Source organism: Aristolochia californica, unplaced genomic scaffold (genome assembly GCF_029961685.1).
Source record: "Aristolochia californica isolate CCGP_79_NKW_82.1479 unplaced genomic scaffold, dmAriCali1.0.hap1 SCAF_4, whole genome shotgun sequence".
Lineage (NCBI taxonomy): Eukaryota > Viridiplantae > Streptophyta > Magnoliopsida > Piperales > Aristolochiaceae > Aristolochia > Aristolochia californica.
The window spans coordinates 43091732-43113057 of record NW_027182103.1 but is presented as its reverse complement, the minus strand read 5'-3'; the positions used below and the strand labels follow the sequence as shown (position 1 = coordinate 43113057).

Genomic DNA, 21326 nt, shown 5'->3' with positions numbered 1-21326 from the left:
CGGTTGGAGCCGGGTCCGGTCTTTAAAGTCCAGCCACCCCGACCCTCAAATTCATCTCAGGATTTTTAACTCTGTTTTACTGTTAAATATGCAAGATTTCATACCCCTTTTTGTCTTCGAAATTTCATTAAAATAATAAATAAAAATAAACATCAACGATTAAATGCATGGGATAAAAATAAATAAAGAAAAATTTTAAATTATTTCCCGAGAAAGACTTACGTCCATTCTCTAACTCTTAAATATGCTTTTAGTCTTACGCTTTAAAATTTTATTTTATTGAAATAATTAATTAATTTTCAGAAAAAACTATGCGGTCCGTGAGTGGGTTGGACCACGAGAAACTCTGGTTTCATCTATTATGAGGACCACTTTATCAACCATCACCCAAGCGCGTGTACGTTATGCAGTTGGACACTAGCATCGCGAGTCTGTAAACTAGATTACTATCGCTGAGTTCCAAACGGAAACCTAGGCCCGTCTGACGGTCGTTTGAACGACAGCTTTCCCGGCGTTTTGAACCAGAAGCGAGTGTCCATTCGGCAACCGCCGGATCAGGGGCCATTCGTGGAGGATGCTTTTACCATAATATCCCGGAACTAATTCAATTAACGTTCTTACCCTTCCTTCTATGAGATGACTGAATTACCCCTAAAAGTTATCCGAGTGAATGGCGAATCGAATACGGATACACGTGGCTCCAACAAAGTGGGGGTATTTCTGTCACACTAAAAAAAGATTTTGCGTCTCGATTAATCGAGCATCAGTCGTCTCTCTCCCTCTTTTAGAAAATTCCATCAAAGCGGAAGGCGGGGTAAAAGGCGAGAATATGTCAATTTGCGCGGGTAATTTGGCCATTCAGAATAAGAAATCGCCATCGCCACTGAAGAAAGAGATCTCTCATGAAGAAGATGAGGTTCATTAGTGGAGGAGCTGAATTTATTCCTCCGGTTCGTGCTTCTCTTTGAACCTTTGGATCTCCCGTGAAGCACGCAAAGCAAATACACTTTCGAGTAAGTTTTCCAGTTTACTGAAGGATCGACGTCTCCGCCTGGTAAGTTCTCGGTTACGAAAGTCGACGCTCGCCGTTTCTGGTTGAGAACTTATCTGTAGATTTACGAGTTTAGACAACAGAATTTCTCCGATCGAAAACGATACGTTTGTTATGGTCCTTGAAAATGCGGAGTGGATAAGGGAATATGTTCCAAGTGTCGGCCTTAAGTCCGACTTTCCTTTTCGTTAGTTGCAGAAGATTGAGACGAGTGCTTGGAACGGCTATCGGGGTGCAGACGCGATCCATATCCAGTGCGGATTAATTGGCTTGTAATCAGCGTTTCGTTAATGGCCTCCATGTCCGTGCGGATTGCGGGTCTTCACCTTCTTCATGCGATCCATTTAAGTGTTATTAATTACATCGACTTATGGAGATTGGGCTCTCCGCCACCTGAAGAGACAACTTCAAACTTCAAAGGGTTAATTTGTTTGGGGCCGCTCGAGTGGTCTTGGTTTGGGCAGTTATAAAGTTTCCAATTTATGGCACCCACCAAGAAATCCAAATCCAAATCCAAAAGACGTCGAAACAGTTCCAAATTCGTTGAGGAAGCTGATCGTGATCCTGATATCCTCACCTTACGATAGGTAGTTCAAAAGAAAGAGGGGAGAGGGATTGTCTGTTTAATTCCAAAATTTTGGTAGAACTGTTGATGGATTTGGAGATGGGCGTTGTGTAATTGGACTGCAAGTGTCACTTGCTTTTTCAGGTATAAAAGGCCCAGTTTTGTGCTAAATAAAAAATAAAAAAACAATCTAATCCAATGGCAACACTGATTGCACTTCGAATGAAAATTTTAACAATATAATTATTTTTTATCTTTCAAAATATTTTTTTTCCAAATGAAAAGATTCTATATTCATTTTTCATCATTTTGAAGTTGCAAATATAAAAAATTTATTACCAAATTTAAAAACCCCAATCACAGGTCGAGATTGTGGGCATTGATCAATGACTAGGAATGAAAGAATCAAAAAATTATTTAATTAATGGTCAAAGTAGAAACTTTTGATTGTAAGAATAAATAGAATTTATAAGATATTGTCACCTAAATACAGGAGATAACATATAATTAACACGTGGTATAGCAGCGAGTTTGTCTTTCATATTGTTTATTTCTAATTTACTTAGATTAGTACTAATTGACTTAAACGTACCCTAGAGAAGTATACATTTGGTTCCTTTTACGTATGTGGAGTCTTTCTCGAGCTATTTAGGAGGATCCGCTTTGTCGATTCATTAAGATTAGGATATCGTCTTAACCAATTCACTTCGAATAGTTTCTCACCGTATTAATGGTGGTCGTCGGAAAAAAACAGAACCAAGAACAAAAAGAGTGTCCGTGAAAGATGATCAAAAGTTTCAATATGATGGAGTTTTAAATCATTTATTTAGAGGCGCATCTACAGGAGTTTTGTCTGACTGCTGGGGATGAGGGTGTACGAATCAAGACTTGAGAGGCTTGTGATTGTCGCCAAGACCGCGTCCCTCGTCGGCTGACTGAGACTGGTTTGAGCTTTGAACGTTTGAGTAGGTTCGGTTTCGTACACCGCACGCCGCCGACCTTGTCGTCCAATTCCATGCAAATGACTCCGTGACAAGTCCAGAGAAATCCGTCCGGCCTCGTCATTTGTGAGCTTGACATTATCCCGTTAGTCACGTCGCCGTTTTCATATCAAACTAATCGCCGTATGTTTAATCCCGTTTTTCATATATCAGTCATGGAGCTTGATGGTCCGTAAAGTCACCATCAAATCTTGAGGTGAATCCCGTCTAGTGATGAGAACAATTGCCAGGAAAGCTTATAAGGCCGTGCTTCCGGCTTAAACACAAGGCTCTGCCGCACTCAGCTGCCATTAAATAAACAGTGGTCGTCGAAGATCCTCCCACACGACGTTGATAGACAAGAACGATTCAGCTCCATTTTTTGTATTTGCCTGAGTGAATAGCACCAATCGGTTTCTTGTTGGCGAGCAGAGATTACATTCTCGCCTCAAAAACAGGGTTTCTTAAGTTGGTTAAGGAAGGTCGGTGAAGGGTTTAGGACCATAAGGTTAATGAAGTTACACCGGTCCAATCTGAAAGGGGAAGCCAAGGGGTTCATCCTGTTGACTACTAAAAAGGCCCATCCTCGTCACATCTCAGCATTTATTGAGTTTTGAAAGGACAAATGCAGTGGGCGGTCCACTTTCCTGGATCCATCCCTACGACTACAATGGCAAGAAAGTATCAAATTGTACTGCCTTTCCTTAGTTTTACAGCTGCTAACTGTCGAAAGCGTTCCCATGCACCAGGAAACAATATATGTGGCATATTTTACTTGTGGGGAATTGCTTAATAGGCTGCAGAATGGACAAATAATGGATGAGGAGGAACATTCGACATTCTTGACCGTGAAATGAAGCCTATAAAGAGGTTATACCAACATTGAAAATGTGCTGGAAAAGGTGTGTTCTATATTATCCCTTTCCTGAAATGGGAAGGAAATATAATGGCCTTCTCCGATGAACAAACCTTGCTTAATTAGGAGTTGCTTAAGACTCTTCATGGGTTGGCTTCCGATTAATCTGCTCCTTCGCTTCGTTCGACTCGATGCACCGACTGTTTCTGCCGGGAATCACGTCGGCAGTACGTTGAGTCGACTGCTTTTTATCCATTCAAGCTTTGTGTGGATGATAATGATGATTCGGAGATTATCGGAAGATTTTCCATAAATTTTAGAATCGGTTTCGGCTTCTGGTTCGGCTTTTAGTGGTGGGTTCTTTCTCAATTAAACGAGGGCCCGGCGTTTTTTTGTCATGATTCATGAAATGTGGTTACGAATTTTTATAGTCCCACTGAGTCCTTGTTGAAAGTAACGTGCCTTCCTGTGTTCACTGATCATAAGAATGAACAATTTCCTCTGCAAATCACGGAGAGGTTCAAGAACAAGTCGTAGATTCGACGTCTTCTTTAGCTACAACATTAATGGCCTGATCTGGTCTTAGATCATCTCCTCTATCTGATCTCTCACTTCCAAGTTATTAATCGGAGTTTTGAGGAGGGAATTGCAAATTCTACAGCGTGTTAATATAGCAAAAGCAAACAAGAATCGGTCGGAATTGACCCGAATGGATCATGATGTTCAATGCGTGATCGTGGATGGAAGTGGGGACTGACTCAGCCAAGAAGATAAAAGCAGCTGTTTAAAAGCCAGAGTAACAGAGCTTTAGGGGCTTGCGGCCAGATCGTGTAAAACGCCGAAAAGGGTCCCCCACCATCAAATCCGAAGAGAGTAGAGCTTTCGTTAAGTGGGTGTCGGTAGCAGTAACAGATGTGTCTCTCATTTCGTCTTCAAGTGTTGCACCACCGTCGCTCCACCGCTTTCACCTTCAACAGGAGAGGAGGTTGGAAGGCATTTTGACTTTCAAGTTACAGCAGTAACAAAGGGAGAGTGAGAGGATGTTGACGAATGAAAAAGTGCAAGTGATGGAGCTAGATGGACGGAAAAAATAAGGGTGCCATTAAATAAAAAATTTCATGGGTTCAGAGATCGTTAGCACATGGCTTTCTTCCTAGTAATCTTGTCTCTCCAATATACTTCTTCGATGTTTCAGATTGTTGAAATGTTGCGTTTTTAGAATATTTGAAAAGCTTTCACGTGGGGCTAAAGGCCGTTGTCTATCTGGAGTCTTCGATACGGTGGCTCAGTACCTCCCAATTTCTGTGGACAATAGACACCAAACATGAAACTAAAACACAGTTACCGGTGGCAATCCAGCCTCGTTAGAACTGAAACCTTCCGTTAAGTTTAATGGCGGAATCGCAAGTTTTTGTGTAAAGAGGAAGTTAATTACAGAAGACATTTTTTCACCTTCTCGTCTTCCGGCAACTCGGAAAGAAGAAGACTTGAGACAAATATGAGCTTTGACATGAAGAGCATCTTTTCGTTAGTCTGGTAGGATGCACTCTCTGAATCTTAGTAAAAGATCTTTACTCGAATAAAACCCACTCTCTTCAGAGTGTCACTGGAGGAACCAGAAATCAGCCAAGCACATTTTCAAGCTGATTAGTGGCAAGTTCTAGTTACAAGCACCAATGCTCAACTTCCGATGCCTCATGTATGGATTATTAGTCTTAATCAGGGTTGACAGAGACGAGTAAAACAAAACCAATAACTTGGGTTGCGCACAGATCTTCTTCTGGGAAATAATGAAGAACTACGTTATGCATCAAGCTAGGTAGTTCCAGAAAGAAAAAGAGAAAAGATACAAAACAAGAGCAGATTCCACTTTTTATATAAGTCTTATCGTTTACGTGAAGCCGTATTTACTAAATTTGTTAAACTTCGATGGTTCCAATCGTCGTAGCTTTTGGATTCCCTATATATAAAATAATTTATAAAATATTCTAGGGTTATTTTTATTTTTTCTCATGAAGTGTTCGTTGACGGAAAGAGGAAACTTATAGTTTTGATTTATCTTGAAAGCTTTCTATTTTATAGTTTCCATTTCTGTAACTCTGTGCAGAGGATAAAACCGAACCCACCTTCACTGCTAACGACAACTCCAATAAACCAAACAAAGAATGAGTTAAAAACTAAAAAGCCCAGCAAGGCGGCGACACTCTTTTTGCTCTGTCATGCATAAGAAGTGTTTTTTGCTTAAATAATCGCGACGTGGAAAATTTCTTGGTACTTGTGAGCTAATTGTGAGCACCAGAAGGATTAATAAACTTGGGGACGATGATCGGCAGTCTTTATTTCGGCAAGCTCGAGGTCCAAAGTGTAGATCTTCATTTTTTTCTTCAACCTTGATAACGCCCAAATCCAGGCCGGTTAGAAGTATAAAAGACGAAGGATCGGAGGATGGTCGCGGCTCGCGAATTGCGATGACAATCACAAATATAAAATATACGTGTCAATTAATCGGGTTACGGTTACCCAGATGAGCGACCGACCATTGTCAGGATCAAATCCACCGAACCAGATACTTGCATCTCCAACCCAATTTAGTATCTTCGTTGTTCAACTTCATGAGGTAGGAAAATCAGAGTTGAATCCAAAGAAATTCAGAGGGAAGGTACGCATGCATGAGGTCAAATAAGCTATTTAAGGATTAAAAGTTACCCGGGAGGGTTCAGGGTTCAAAATCGAATTTTACAGAGCTCTATATGAGTTAATGGCGTCAACCGATCGGAGAGTAGGTACAGTTTTCGTATTATGATGGATTTATTCAATGACGACAACCCAGAAACGAAGTCTGACAGTGATGCGGGGATGGTAAGAACTGATCAGTTTCCAGTTTCTCTAATTTTCTTACCTTTAGATTGGATTGAGGGGTGAAGGAGACAGCGCTTTTTGGTAGATAACACGGAGATGCACTTAAAATGAAACACAGGAAAGGCGATGAAATCCCGACGGAAAGTTGATCACGAGAACTGTGCTATATTTTTTCCGTTATTTTTTTCGCGTTGGTGCCAGTCAAAGAGGAGTGGCAATTCCATAATTTGAAGGAAAGTAATGTCCCTTCTGATTATCTCCCCATTGAATAGCTGGACGGCGTCTCTCCACAGCGTCTTCTATAAAAGGCCACCCGAATAGACTTACCTCCCCGCACTTGTCCAAAGTCCACTGAAAATCTCGTTTGTTTGTTTCAGTTTTTCTTTACTACTGAAAAAGGGATCTCAGTCAATTTTATTTCAAAGATTCTGGTTATAAACACGAGGTTCTTGGTGAATTACAGTTCGATTGAAGAAGCTTATCAAAGGTAGGAGTCAAGTGCTTCTGTTCTTATGTTTTCGCCATTAAAACCGCTCAAAGATCTACAAAGTCTGATGCAGCTTCTACTTCCGGTTCAGTGTCAAGCATTACTTTGGTAGCTTTAGCTTTCCTTACAGTTCTTCGAACAGCTCAAATCTTCGGGCGTTGGAATTTCAAAGCTCAATCTTGTATTTCTGTGCGAAACCACCAGTTGTTTTCATAATTCCTGCGGTCTTTAGTTATTAATTTCGGTTTTTTCTTTTTGCGATTTCCCAAGTTAACCAGCTTTCAGCTTGTTTGCTTCTTTTTTTCTGGGCGAGAGACTGGAGCTGTATTTTTCTTTGGTTCTGATAGATTCGTCTTAAGTCTCGGTTTTATTACGTTTGCTTGCAATAATTTTTCCCCTTGTTCTGTTATTAGGAAGAAAACTTCCAAAGGTTTGTCATTGTCTAAAAATTCCGCTTATGTCTTTACCGTAACGATCTGGACCGTAGTCTACAATGAAGTAACGACTTTTCAAAGTTGTTCAAATACTCTTTTCTGTTTAAGTTTTTGTATGAAATATCGATGTTCGAAAGTATTCAGAATTCGGCCCTCAGTCTTTCTTCGTTGGGTGGCGGACTTGAAATGATACTGCATTAGAATCTATCCGGAGCCTTGCTCATTCTATATTTCCGCCTGCTTATCTGCTTCCGACTTTTCTCTGTCCAATTCGAGAATGCATCGTATGTCACAAGTTTTCCTCCGGATAGTCAGAGATTTCATTCGTTCTTTGCTGTTTGTAATACGTTTTCCATTCACTATTTTGTTTTTTTTTTTTCCAGCAAACTGGTCTGATTTGTGATCTTGTTGGTCGTCTTTGACAGATAACCTGGAATAATCTGTAGCACATAAGTTTGAATTGTACAGCAAACTGATTCGGGTATGTATTTTTCACAATTCATCGTTTCTCTTGCGTTAACATCTTAGTAATTGAGAGCTTGATGTCACTTGCTTATTTGTTTGTTTCAGTTCCCTGTAAGTTTCCTTTTCCGTTTCTGTCATCTTTCCTTATCATCTATGAAGAAGAGATGTTTTGGCAGATGCTGTTTTTTTTCTTTTCAGAAAGTGCAGTAGCTTTTCTGGCTTTTGATATCTTTCTTTCCTTTTCTTTCTTCCTCCATGGAGGGAAGAGGATGGGTTGCAAGATTCCTTCTTTTTTTAATAAGAACATTTTTCATTTTTGAAGTTTGAGAAAGGTGTTCATCGTTTGTCGAAATATGCCAGCTTTCTGGTCAAGACTAATTTATAGAAACTTTTTTAAGATACGAATCTTTTTTCTGTCTGTTTGGAAGAACATACTCTGTTTACAATATCATACAGTTGTAATCCTGAGTAAATGGGTTCTTCACACTGCTATTAATGCCTTGAAGAGCTTTAATTGAGTTCTTTGAAATTGATGTTTTCTTTACGTTATGTGCTCCTAGATGCGAGATTATTTTTTAAGGTATGAAGATGAAATCTCCAAAGAGTTTTCTTCTTGTTTTTTACTCTCTGGCAAGGGGTTGTTCTTTAGAAAGGAAGAAAGTTGCTTATGTAGAGTTTTCTTGTTTTTCTCCTGGTTTGGATTATTGCATTATATTTCTCTATTTCAAATTTAAGCATTAGTCTGGGCTATATTTCTGCTTCTCCCTTTTCTACCAGGAACTGTACAGTGCATTTATTAAAGACTAATAAAGCAACAAGAAGTTCACAGAACATGGAAAAATTTGATCAAGAGAGCTTTATAGAGGAATTTGAGGCAATGACAAAGGATGCTGGGAGAGTCCAACAGGAAACTCTTCAGAGAATTCTAGAAGAAAATGGGAATGCAAAGTACTTGCAGCAGTTTGGCCTTGGAGGGAGAACTGATCCACAGAGCTTTAAGGCATGTGTGCCTTTGTGTACCCATACTGATTTGGAACCATACATCCTGAGGATTGTTGATGGAGATACTTCGCCTGTTCTCACTGGAAAAAGCATAAAAGCCTTGTCATTAAGGTTCTATTTTCTTCTTCTTCTTCTTCTTTTTTCTCCTTTTTTGCAGTTATGTACATTGCTTCTAATTTCCTCTTTTTGTTTGTTCCAGCTCTGGTACTACACAGGGAAAGCCTAAGTTTGTTCCATTCAATGAAGAATTAATTCATTCCACCTTGCAGATATACAAAACATCTTTTGCGTTCAGAAACAGGTCAAACTTACAAAACTTAATAATTAGTCTTTTTCTTCTACCCTAATTGCCTTCTAAATGCATAAATTGTTCTATGATGCAAGTTCTGTGCGTAAACATTCATCCTCATCATTAGCATAAGAGTGACCTTTGAACCCAGTTCTTCTGTCTTACTTTTCACAAATTATTTGGCAGAGAATATCCTATCCACGGTGGAAAATCCCTGCAGTTCATATACAGCAGCAAGCAGTCCAAAACCAAAGGAGGTCTGCCTTCTTCTACCGCCACGACGAACCTATTCCGTTGTGAACACTTCAAACAGACCTTGAAATCTATTATGTCTGAGTCTTGCAGCCCTGATGAGGTCATCTTTGGGTCCGACTTCCATCAGTCCTTGTACTGCCATCTGTTATGTGGTCTGATCTATTCTGATGAAGTCCAAATCATCTCTTCCACTTTTGCCCATAGCATTGTTCATGCATTTCGAACTCTTGAGCAAGTTTGGGAAGAGCTCTGTACTGATATCAGAGAAGGAGTCCTCAGTAGCAGAATTACAGTTCCATCCATGAGGGAAGCTGTTTCAAAGCTCCTGAGGCCTAACCCAGAGCTGGCAGATTCCATATATAAGAAGTGTACTGGGTTGAGTAACTGGTATGGAGTGATTCCAGAGCTTTGGCCCAATGCCAAGTATGTTTATGGGATTATGACTGGATCTATGCTTCCCTATTTGAAGAAATTGAGACACTATGCTGGTAACTTGCCTCTGTTAAGTGCTGATTATGGGTCATCTGAGGGATGGATTGGGGCAAATGTGAACCCTCAGTTGCCTCCTGAGCTTGCTACTTTTGCCGTTCTTCCAGATATTGGATACTTTGAATTTATTCCGCTTAAAGAAAAATCTGAGCAGGATTTAGAGAGGACACCTTCTACAATACAATATAAAGAATTGCAACCGATTGGCTTGACAGAGGTGAAGGTTGGGGAAGAATATGAAATTATTTTCACTAATTTTGCTGGTATGCATCCTTGATCTGATTTCTTTAGCATATTGTTAAGAGTTTCAGTTGTTGTGCGTTATGTATGTTTAATATTGGATTTTCTGTCACTAATCACAGTTTTAGTCTTCATAGTTGACAAAATCTTTTGTCAAAATATATGTTCATGTAGTGTTCTTTCTCTCTGTTTGAGCTGTGCAAAAGAAAAAAGTTGCAAATCCATAGGTCAAACATATGCTTTCCTGTTTATTCTTTACTCAAAATTGAAGCTTCCTCTTTCAGATTCTCTTTTAATTGAACAAGACAATAAATCTGCTGTAAGCTCCATATGACTCTCTCCAGCCTCCTCTCTCCTATTAGCCTTTTTGGAGAAACAGAGTCACAACCACGTGCCATTCACAAGCGGTGGTCAAACATGTTGGCTGAAAGCATCTTCTTGACACTTTTCACATACCGGGTGGAGTTGCCTGTTGTTCCACACTCTCATATTTATCTTGTTAGCTGTTTTCATGATGTGAAGCACATTAGGTTTTCTCTTGTTTTTTTCTCATTTGTTTAATCTATCAAATAGCTGTCTGTATAAGATGTCAATCCCTTTGGAATGAAAAATATGTCAGTGAGAATGGTAAACAAAAGAATTCAGCAATAAAAAGCTTAATATAAAAAAAGGAGCAGGTTCTTTATTCCTGCTATTTTTTAAGTGGTGTCAAGTAAAATATCCTTGATTGTCTGCTGGTGCATAACTTTTCCTTCATTCAGTAGCATAAATAGCCCTTTCAAGCAAAGCCAGAACCATTCTTGATGGACATTTTTGTTTTCTGGCCAGAGCTGAAATTCTGACCTTTTTAAACTTGATGAATTAGGAACCCTTGTTATTGAACTTTCTGTGGGGCAAATCTTTCGTCAGCTTTTCCCAATGAAGGTGTTTCACTTTTACTTCCTCTATTGTCCATCAGAATCTCAATCACCCAGGAAACGTTATACAATGGAGTCATCTTATTACTGCTTGATTAATGGTTTGTGCGAAGTGTTGCCATAGTGAACCATGGTTAGTTAATATTTAACTCTGGATAGGTGAAAAGCTTCACAGAAGACCACTGTCATTAGTCTTACTCTTAAGGCGGTGCTATTCTGCTTTACTGCCGCTTTCATTATTTAATTCAGCTTTGTCAGGAAAAGTTGGGAGTGTGGCTATATAAAACTGTGACTGTTTTGGAGCTTTTGAGTTTTCTCGTAGTTGATCATGTGAGTGAATTTTTCTTATAAAGATGAATGGGTGATGGTCCGTATGATTTGTTTATCTATGACTATGACTCTTTTCATCCAATTATTGAACCCCGGGATGCCTCTGCTTTCACTTGTGATTGTACTAATTTCCATCCTTTTCGGAAGGCTCTTATTATTATATTATTTCAATGAAAGGTAAGTATGATTTATCTAGAACTGTGCAGATAGAAAAAGTAGTCTTTGTTCAATGAGAAAGGATATTCTTCAACTAGATAAAAGTATCTGGTGTCTTTTGAGTTTCAGGGTTCTACAGGTATAGACTGGGAGACGTGGTAAAAGTGATGGGCTTTAAGAACTCAACACCGGAGCTTCAATTCGTCTGCCGGAGAAGTCTTCTGCTGACAGTGAACATAGACAAGAACACAGAGAAGGACTTGCAGTTGGCAGTGGAAGCTGCAAGCAAAGTGTTGGCGAAAGAGAAGCTGGAGGTGGTGGACTTCACAAGTGAAGTGGACCTATCGACGGACCCGGGGCACTACGTGATATACTGGGAACTCAACGGGGAGGCGACTGAGGAAGTGTTGAAAAGCTGCTGCGACTGCTTGGACCGGTCATTCGTCGATGCAGGCTACGTGGGTTCACGAAAGGTGAACGCCATTGGAGCACTGGAGCTCCGTGTTGTCAGGAGAGGAACATTTCAGAAGATTCTAGATCATTTCCTGGGCATGGGAGCGGCTGTCAGCCAGTTCAAGACCCCACGCTGTGTTGGTGTTTCCAACAGTGTGGTTCTACAGATACTGCGGAGCAATGTTGTTAAAGACTACTTCAGCACTCCCTTCTGATGGATCTTTTTTTTTTTATCCAGCAAAAAAGAAGAAGAAGGCGCTCCTTCATCCCAATATGCGATCCACAGGATTCGGGGATATAAAGTGGATACATTGGGAGTCAATTTTTCTTTCCAATTCGAAGACTCAGGAGTTCAATTTTGTTCCCTTTCTTTAGGAAATTGTTGAGGTAGGAAGGAAGTAATAGATAGACTGTTCATCAGTTACAATTTCTCCAGTAACACAAAGTACGGCTACTTTTAAAAACGTCATTAGAGGCATTAAAGTCCCAACTAACAAGCACAAAATCAAAGAAAAGCCAAAACCCAGTTTTGGTAATGGGGTCAATTGGTTCAACGTAATAGATCAACCACATCAACCTTCTTTTAAAGGCATGTGTCACACTGTCACTTCGTCTCTCTCCCTGGCCTTTCTTTAGACAGGACAGAGATGCAAATGGATTCCGAAACATTAAATTAGTTAATCCAAACGTATTGTAAGCTGAAAATTTACGCCAAGTGAGCTTCCTTTTAGACTTACGACTGAATACGAGTAACAGAATGGTTTAAAAATTTCAGCAATTGGGGTAGGTGACTGAATGCTTTGGTTCACATTTGTGTTTTGTGTAATCGGCCAGTTTAAAAATTTCAGCAATCGGGGTAGGTGACTGAATGCTTTGGTTCACATTTGTGTTTTGTGTAATCGGCCAAGGACAAAAAACTACCGACTGCACAGAGGAAAACGAGGACAAACAGAGCTGGATGAATGTAGAAGAGCAACTTAACTTTGTTTAGTGCAAGAGACTATTGGGGTAGATCTGCCGCTGAAACTTTGAGATTCCTAATTTAAAATAGACGAGTATCATCAAGTAAAAAGATTGAAGAATGAAGATTTGAGGAATCCGTCGCAAACCCGGATAGAAAATTCTGACAAGAGACAGGTTCCAGATTAAAGAACACAAATCAATTTGGCTCAGATCAAGCAGAGTCGGTACCGATGCGTTGAAGGAAGAAAGCAAAGAAAAGAAAAAAGAGTCCTTAGGCCTCAATTACTTTGGCTCATTCACAATCCATAAAATCAGTGAATACGCATCTAATACAAAAGGGCCCCACGGCCAAATCTAGCGGTGCTTTCCCTTATTAAGTGCTGCAGTTTTTCGAACGGTGGCTCTGTCAATTCTCTTCAATTGATCAAAATTCAAATGGGGAATTGGCAGAATCTCCATTGATGACAATCCTATCATGGGTTCCTCCCAAAACTTGAAAGAAGAAGAGAAAGTAGATGAGGCACGGGTTTCAGTCTGGGACTGTGGCAGTCCTCTGTACGACTCGTTCGAGTTGGTCACTGTTTCTAACATCCTCGACCGGAACTCGATGATCTTGCCGTTTTCACAGGAATCGAGAAGCTCTACTGCCCAGAATTCGGAAAGCGCCGAGGAAGTCTCTGAGACCTGCCGGATGGGATCGGCCATGAAGAGGAGGGGAATGTTTAAGGTGGCTGTATTGAATGGGTTCGTGAAGGCCAACAAGAGAAAATTGAAGGTAAGCAAGGAGAGCAGGAAAAGGATGAAGGCTACCCTGCATGGCTTCTGCGCATCTCTTACATTCTGGAGAAAGTAGTTCTAGTCTTCTACAGTTTGATTGAAATTCTTATGGAAATCCCAACTTGTGTAATTCGTCAAAAGCCTTCTCGTATATATGTTTAAACGGACGATTCTCTTTGAAATGTTACATCGTTCAAATTATGTTATTTTTGGTTTTTCTTTCCAGAAATCATCTTCCTAAGTCTGCAACTTTCCATTTTATATTCAGTAGCCTCCATTTTCCCTCTATGCCCGTGATCATACATACGCAAAAACCAATTAAAATCTTGAGGAGCCCAATATGAAATCCGGTCTTTTAAATTATAACGAGATTATTCGCTGTTCTATAAGGCACTGAAAATCTCTTCTTTACATGGGTTCTCATTTCACCATGAACGACGGAAAGACGATAACATTCAGGTGTTTATCAGAATAAATGAGGAATCAACCTTTCGAAAGTTCGATAAAAAAGCAGAGCGCCCAGAAAAGCATTTATCTTTTCTTTCGTTTCCGTTACTTTTAAAAAGGGTAGTCTGGACTAACGATTGAAGAGATCGTTCAGGGTTAATTGCTGGAAAGGGTGCTGGGGATCTCAAATGTTTTGTTGACTGTGGTGCCTCCACCCACTACAGCTTCAATGGTGGATGACCCTGTACGCAATGAAGCCCTGTTTCAGCAGTTAAGGATAAAACCCATTGGCCCCGGTGAAAAATAATTTGAATTGGTGGAAGGAAAAACGAAAAAAAAAATCGGGCGATTGGTTAACTCCGTCTTCTTCTTCCCTGCGCCTTGGGGAACGGCCCTATTTTCAGCTACGTATACTCGGTTTTCAACTATGGGCTTCAATGCAGATACAGAATGGAGCCCAGTGGTTGAGATTTTTGTGGGCCGATTGCATCCTACTACTTCTATGTATTCAGCCCATACCCACATATTACATGATTGGTTGTGTGCGTGTGGCTCTCGGTCCATGAGAAATCCGGCCTAGCCTCACTCAAGTCCCTGGGACGGGTAGGAATAGTGATCGTGCTGTGGCTGCCACGTGCAAGGCAGCGAGCGTCTCTTCTTGAATCTTGTCTTTGCTTCTTCTGTTTTTTTTCCTCGCCTGGCTTTCTCCTCCCTCCCGTTTCTGCTTCCTCGCTTCAGAGATTTCCCCGGGCCCCCTCACCTTGAGTCTTCTTCCCTCTCCCCCCTCTAGGCCACGCTTCCTCTGTCTGCTCGCTCCCTATTTTTACCTCTTACCGCCGTTCGTGGTCTTCCTTCTCGCCCATTTCCTCCTTTTTGCCTTCTTTCTCTCGATTCCTTGGTGCTCTCGTTCAATTAATCTCTCGCTCTCTTTTTTATTTAATTATATCCGTTATTTCTGCCCCAGGCTCTTTCTTCCATTTGTGTGCTGTTACTCTCCTTGTTATCCATCAAAATCCTTCTTTTGGTTATATTTTTTTCCCTTAATTCTTAGCAGAAATAGTTTTCAAATATATTGGATTGGTTATGGTTTCTGAAGAGACAATTGTTCAAGGAGGATTTATTGATACGGGCTTGCATATAATGCCACGTGATCTACTACATAATCGGCCCCATTACCGGTAAAAGATGCTACTCTGCTGTAAAATCGTCAACCGTAGTAAGCAATAGCACTGGAACAAAGAAGAAGCTGTTTCAAGGCTCTCTTTCTTATCTCGCCATTCTTGGTTCATCGTTCCATCCTTCATCTGTCCCGGACCCGAACTAGAGCAATTGAGCTTTCCCTTTGAACTCTGTTCCTAAATGCTGTTTCCTACCTCACACAAAAGTTGTAGTTAGTCCTAACTCTACATTATGTTTGAAGCGAGTTGGTGAGAAATCGAAAACCACTGACTGATTTCGGTTTTGTTGCTCCTGCTTTTTGTTTTTTATTTTGCATGATCAAACTACTCTCATATTTACTTCTTTATTAATCAGATTTAGCTGCATGCAGCTAAATTCGTCTCGAAATTGCACTGTTGGTGTTTGTTTTTATTAGAAATAAAAATCAAGAAGACTTTAAACGTATTTTACTTACAAGTGTGATTTGGAATAATGTCTTCCAAGTATTAAGTTATGATCCGCTTGGTTCCAGAAATTATCTCTCGGATACTGATTCATGGTAAAGTTTTTCGTTCGTTCCTCCTAGTACCTTCCAAATCTGTAGATTCATGGATGATTATTTGTCTTTCAAATAAATGTGTACTTTGGATGAGTGGTTTTCTCGCATAAAAATTGTTACTTTAAAGCAATTCTTGAAGAATGACATGAACAGAAAAACGAGCAAGTTCTAGTGTTGTAGATATTCTTCTACTCGGACTGAAATGGGTGACTGAAGCTTAAACTACGTAGAAGTTTCAAAGTAGGTCTTTCAGTAATTTCGTGTCCGGTAGTAGCTAGAAGGAACCAAGGCTGCAACTCTTTCTAAAGCTGTGGATGCAAATGGTTTCAAAACCAATTAAATTTTCTTCAAAAGTAGGTCCTTTATGAATGATATTTCTATTTTTTGTTGCTTATTAGTTTGCCAGAGTTACTCAATAGTTAAAAATTTGTATTTTGGATAACCAGCAAAGCAACTAATGATAACTTTTAGCTCAGATGTATGGATACGAAGAACACATGGAGACTGAATAGAGAAGCAAAACCAAGTGACAATTCATTGAAAGAAGAGAGTTGAAAGAAGACAAACTGAAAGAAAGAAATAGAATATTCATTTCTTTTTTAACTTCTTTGTTCTCCAAGTAATACCTTTTTCTATCTTAGCCTTTTTTAGTGTTTTCAGATGTTTTAAATAAAAAAGCAAAAAACCATTTTTTTTTCTCCCATGACCATTTTCTTTCTCACCCTTTCTGCTAAATTCTCTGCATAATTTTTGCTTTGTCGGAAGTTAACAAATTGTACAATTGCAATTGCAACTCGTGCAGGAGTGGTGTGAAGGTTTGATATTTGAAGGCATCATAATTCCTCTATCTTGATATTAAGAACAAAAAAATGCATCGCCTTTTACCTGTTCTTCATCAAGGCAGCAATAACTTCATGAAAGTTATCCCTAGATGTGAAAAGCTACTTGCATCACTGACATTTTCAAAATTAGTACTACAATGTCGATTTTCAACTGATTCAGCTGATCCAAAGTTGAAAGAATTGTTGGATTATTTGGAAAATCTTAAGAATCATGAAAAATATGGTGTACCAAAAGGTGCTGGAACAGATTCTGATGAGGGGTTTGATTTGGGAAGGATGAAGCGATTAATGGAACGGCTTGGAGACCCTCAATCCAAATTTAAGGCAAATTACTCATTTTGTTTTTATTAAATTTTTCCTTTGAATTAAGCTTTCTTTATAAGTTATCCTCTACTATACCATGCATACAAGTATTTCAATTCCTGTGTTGGTTCCTTAGCTTTTAGACTTTGGTATAGGTTTGATCTTGGTGTGAGACACTGGACATGGGTTGGTCATCTGGTTCATGGCCAAGGTGATCCTTGTTCAAAAGAAAAGAATTCTATACACTGGAGACCCATTGGTTCAAATGGACCTGAACAAAGCTGATTTTTGCCTGACGTAGAAAATAAGTTTTGAATGTATCTCATGTCTTTTATGTTCTACTAGATTTAGCTTGTCAATCTCCAGGTTCTTAATCAGATTTTGATGTTGATTCTTAACGGATAGTTTAGATTATTAGACACTGACATTTATACTTGGGACATTTGGCCGAGTTACAGGTTCATATCTTCAATAACCAATTCAAATAATATTTTCTGTTAGCTAATTTGTCTGCTCTGTACTATTTGGAGACCTTTTTTAATAGGTATCAAACTTGTGTATAGTGTATTTTCCGAGGCAAATGAAACTTCAGGAATGACCAAATGTTAATTCGGTAGACCTTTTACTTAACCTGGCGGTGCTAGAATGGTGAACTATTTTTTTATTTACTTAAATATTTTAGTTATTTCTAGAAATTGTAGTAAGCAGTTAAGTATTCCCTAAGGTTTGGTGAGTTGGATCCTTTTTATATTTCTCTACTACAATGGTACAAGACTATCTACCTCACAATGTTGACAGTATTTGTAGGCAGTGCACATTGCTGGCACCAAAGGAAAAGGTTCAACAGCCGCATTCCTCTGCAATATTTTACGTGAAGAAGGATATTCTGTTGGTTGTTACTCTAGGTAAGTCTATACGCTGTTTGTGCTTAATAAGCTCTCAAGTAACTTGTTAATATTTGAAGACTATGCAGATTACAATCTCTAAAAGGAAGTTGAAACTGATCAATAATTTTGGAAGCTTATAGAAGTGGCAAAAACGTGAAAAAAATTAAGTTTTGCCTATAAAATCATCAAATGCCTTAGTTTGAATCCGTTTGTATATGAGAGTAAGTTCATTTAGCTTGAAAAACTTCAAGTGATCTGATTTTAGAACAAATTGGGCTGCTAGCATAGATGTCTGTTATTAACAACCATAAATCTGCAAAGCCCAACTAATTCATTTTTCTGTGGATGTTGACGTAAAAAAAAAAATCAAATGAATTGTTATCCACATGTAATGTTCCTTTTGTTTTTTTCAAATGCAGTCCACATGTTCTAACCATCAGAGAACGGATTGCTTTAGGAAAGAAAGGAGATCCAATTTCTCCGAAAGTATTGACCAATCTTTTCCATCAGGTCAAAGGTGTTCTTGACCAATCAATTAAGCTGGAAAATGGAAGTCTCACTCATTTTGAGGTATTTCTTACCATGTGGAGCTATTCTCCAACTGCTGACCTTAAGATATCTTGGTCCTTGTGGGTCTCTCATATTTTATTCTAATATTTAGTTCTTGTTACTTATATTTCTTGGTTTTTAAGGTTGGTTTCGTATATTCACGCTGTTGCTTTTATTTTAGTGCACTTTTACCTCTTTTATTAATTAAAAAATTAATTTTCAGGTATTCACAGCTCTAGCGTTTTCCATATTTGCTCAAGAAAATGTTGATGTTGCAATTATTGAGGTTGGGACTATTAGCCTCTTGCCTGGATGTCTTTTGAAACTATAGCAGTTGGATTTGAGCCCCTTTTTATGTGCTAAAAATACAACTCTGTTGTTTGCTGAGATGACAGGCCGGTCTGGGAGGGGCTCGAGATGCCACAAACGTCCTGTCTTGTAGTGAAGTTGTCTTGTCAATTATAACGACAATAGGTTTGGAACATTTGGCTGCACTTGGAGGCTCCTTGGAGAGCATCGCTAAAGCAAAGTCAGGAATAATAAAACATGCCCGCCCAGTTATGTATCAGTTTTCTCATACTTGTATAATCATATGTATGTCTATGTAAACTGTGTAAACTGTGAAATGCAATGTTTTCAGCTTCTTACAGATTCTCTCCTCCACACACACACACACATTACATATTATTAAAGCACTTAGGAACTTGGTGTTATTTTCCACAAATGACTAACTTCTTTTTCTTTTTTCTTTTTTAAATTAGGTCGTGATAGGAGGCCCATTTGAACCTCGAATTGAGTCTATTCTTCGTGATAAAGCATCCTTGCTGGGTTCACCTGTGATATCAGCCTCTGATTCTCGAATTCAAAGTGTTGTAAAAGGCATTCATCAGCAGTGTGAAGAACTTTCTCAGTCATGTGATTTAGTTATTCAGATTGAAGAGGACTTGAAGATGGTATGCTTTGAGACATTAGTTGATAACTGATTTTTTTTTTTTTTTTTCAGAATCTTGAACCCTATAAACCTGGTAAAACACCATACTAAAATACCTAAATTAGGTTACAAATCTCCATTTTCGTTGTAGTGTTGAGAGCCATTTCTTGGTTGTTTTGGTATTGTTTAGCATCATGACATCTGACTTTTGGTAAATCTTTATGCAGTTCATTGAGTTAAATAATGTGAGGTTACGAATGCTTGGGAGGCATCAGCTGCAAAATGCTGTTACAGCCACTTGTACTGCACTTTGTCTTCGTGAGCTAGGTGGGTTTACCCTTTCAAGTTCCACTGTCCATCTTTCTTCAAAAGTGAATATGGTTATACGTACTGTAGAATGGGTTCAAAGACTGCTCTGATTTCCGGTGAATTAGAATGTGTAATTAGGTTTCTCCATTTGTAAATCTCCCTAGACATTTAGAACATGTACATGGTGATACACTTTTGTTGGTCTAATTGGCCATTGGATGGCTCACAACCTCGAAATAACAATTTCTCAAGATCTCTATTAAGAGCTATCCAGAACTTGATTCATTTTGCCCTATGTCAATGCTTTTGAGTCATGGATGTTGCTATTTGTACTCTCACATGGTGCAATATGACAATGATAGGGTGGAGAGTGTCAGATGAATCCATTCATGCTGGTTTGCAGAAAACATATTTGCCTGGGAGAAGCCAGTTTCTTACAGGCAACGAAGCTGGGGTACTGGGTCTTCCTGAAGGGTTATCAGTGTTGATCGATGGAGGTGATTTCTCTTGACAATTTGTCTAATATGTAGTTCACAAATTGCTATTATCGGGACTTAAACATTTTCTGTTCTCATTCTAGCTCACACTGAAGCATCAGCCAAAGGTTTAGCAGACACGATTAGAATGGCATATCCAAAAGGACCTGTAGCTCTGGTGGTAGCAATGGCAAGTGATAAAGATCATCTAGCGTTTGCAAGAGAAATGCTTTCAGGTAAAAATCAGAAAGTCAAATGTTGTCTTTTGTTTAACATCAAAGGATCAATCCCATATTCATGGTTCCCAGTCTTTCAACTTATGTTAGTTGTTGAAAAGAACTGAATTCTGTCTAATTGACCTTTTTTTTTCAGGTACTCAGCCAGAAGTTGTACTGCTGACAGAAGCAAGCGTCGTCGGATCCAGGTCTCGCGTGACTCCAGCTTCCTCTTTGAAGGAAGTATGGGTTCAAGCTGCCTCAGAATTGGGTATCAGAACCTTAGACAGTGTTGAGAAAGGCCAGGAGAAACAGGCTTCACATGGAAGGTATAGCATCTCTACTGGATCATCAGAACATAAGATCGTATTGAGAACCTGCTGCCCAACGGAATCAGCAAAAGATACTCTGGTACTTGCAAGTGAGTTGCTTAGATCTCAAGCTCAAGACGAATCGGGCCTAGTTGTTGTTACTGGATCACTGCATATTGTTTCTTTGGTATTAACGATGCTACATGGGTAAAAGGCTGCATTTTAGTCTGCATGTAGTTGTTTGTGTGTCTGTTTAACCAGTTACTCGTTTTTCATTAAATGGGAGCTAGGGAGTATAAGTGACTGCTCCAGGGCGATAGGTAATATTCCCAGAAGTTGCCCATCTATTTGAAGTGATTTTGATGAATAATGAGGCCAAGCAGTGGCCTCCACAATTTGAACTTTGTATAATGCACCCATTTAGCGGATATAAAACGTTCGTGTAGCTTACTTATTGGTTACTGTTATTTCGCTGTCATCGACATTTGATCACCCTTTCTTGGGTACAAGAAGTCATATATGGAGAGGAAAACTACCTAGTTACGAAATCGTTCAAGTTTGATTGACGTTTCCTTGAGCTATTCTAATTAGTATAAATTAAATGTAAACTCTCACAATCAATTTACTTATTGCTTACTGATATTTCGCTGTCATCGACATTTCACCACCCTTTCTTGGGTACAAGAAGTCATAGATGGAGAGGAATACTACCTAGTTACGAAATCGTTCAAGTTTGATTGACGTTTCCTTGAGTGATTATAGGGTTTAGGG

The 21326-nt window shown here is 39.2% G+C and overlaps 2 protein-coding genes across 4 annotated transcripts; both read left to right on the top strand.

The window, feature by feature from the left end:
• Positions 1-6668: 6668 nt before the first annotated feature.
• On the top strand, positions 6669-12272 carry LOC137962308 (jasmonoyl--L-amino acid synthetase JAR4-like). 2 transcript variants are annotated; one of them, XM_068809101.1, is made up of 6 exons: positions 6669-6798; positions 7658-7713; positions 8475-8810; positions 8899-9000; positions 9175-9995; positions 11505-12272. In XM_068809101.1, exons 3-6 carry the CDS (start codon positions 8530-8532, stop codon positions 12041-12043), a joined length of 1743 nt encoding a protein of 580 aa, XP_068665202.1. In that variant the 5' UTR covers positions 6669-6798; positions 7658-7713; positions 8475-8529; the 3' UTR covers positions 12044-12272. The 2 variants fall into 2 exon arrangements, with proteins under 2 accessions (XP_068665202.1, XP_068665203.1); XM_068809102.1 differs by lacking the exon at positions 6669-6798 and having other exon boundaries at positions 7701-7713; positions 8486-8810.
• A 2456-nt stretch (positions 12273-14728) lies between these two features.
• Positions 14729-21016, top strand: LOC137962309 (dihydrofolate synthetase). Of its 2 annotated transcripts, XM_068809104.1 has the most exons (11): positions 14729-15442; positions 16535-16898; positions 17685-17782; positions 18184-18334; positions 18537-18599; positions 18709-18870; positions 19075-19266; positions 19472-19571; positions 19916-20050; positions 20134-20265; positions 20402-21016. In XM_068809104.1, exons 2-11 carry the CDS (start codon positions 16602-16604, stop codon positions 20764-20766), a joined length of 1695 nt encoding a protein of 564 aa, XP_068665205.1. In that variant the 5' UTR covers positions 14729-15442; positions 16535-16601; the 3' UTR covers positions 20767-21016. The 2 variants fall into 2 exon arrangements, with proteins under 2 accessions (XP_068665205.1, XP_068665206.1); XM_068809105.1 differs by lacking the exon at positions 14729-15442 and having other exon boundaries at positions 16160-16898.
• Positions 21017-21326: the final 310 nt, after the last annotated feature.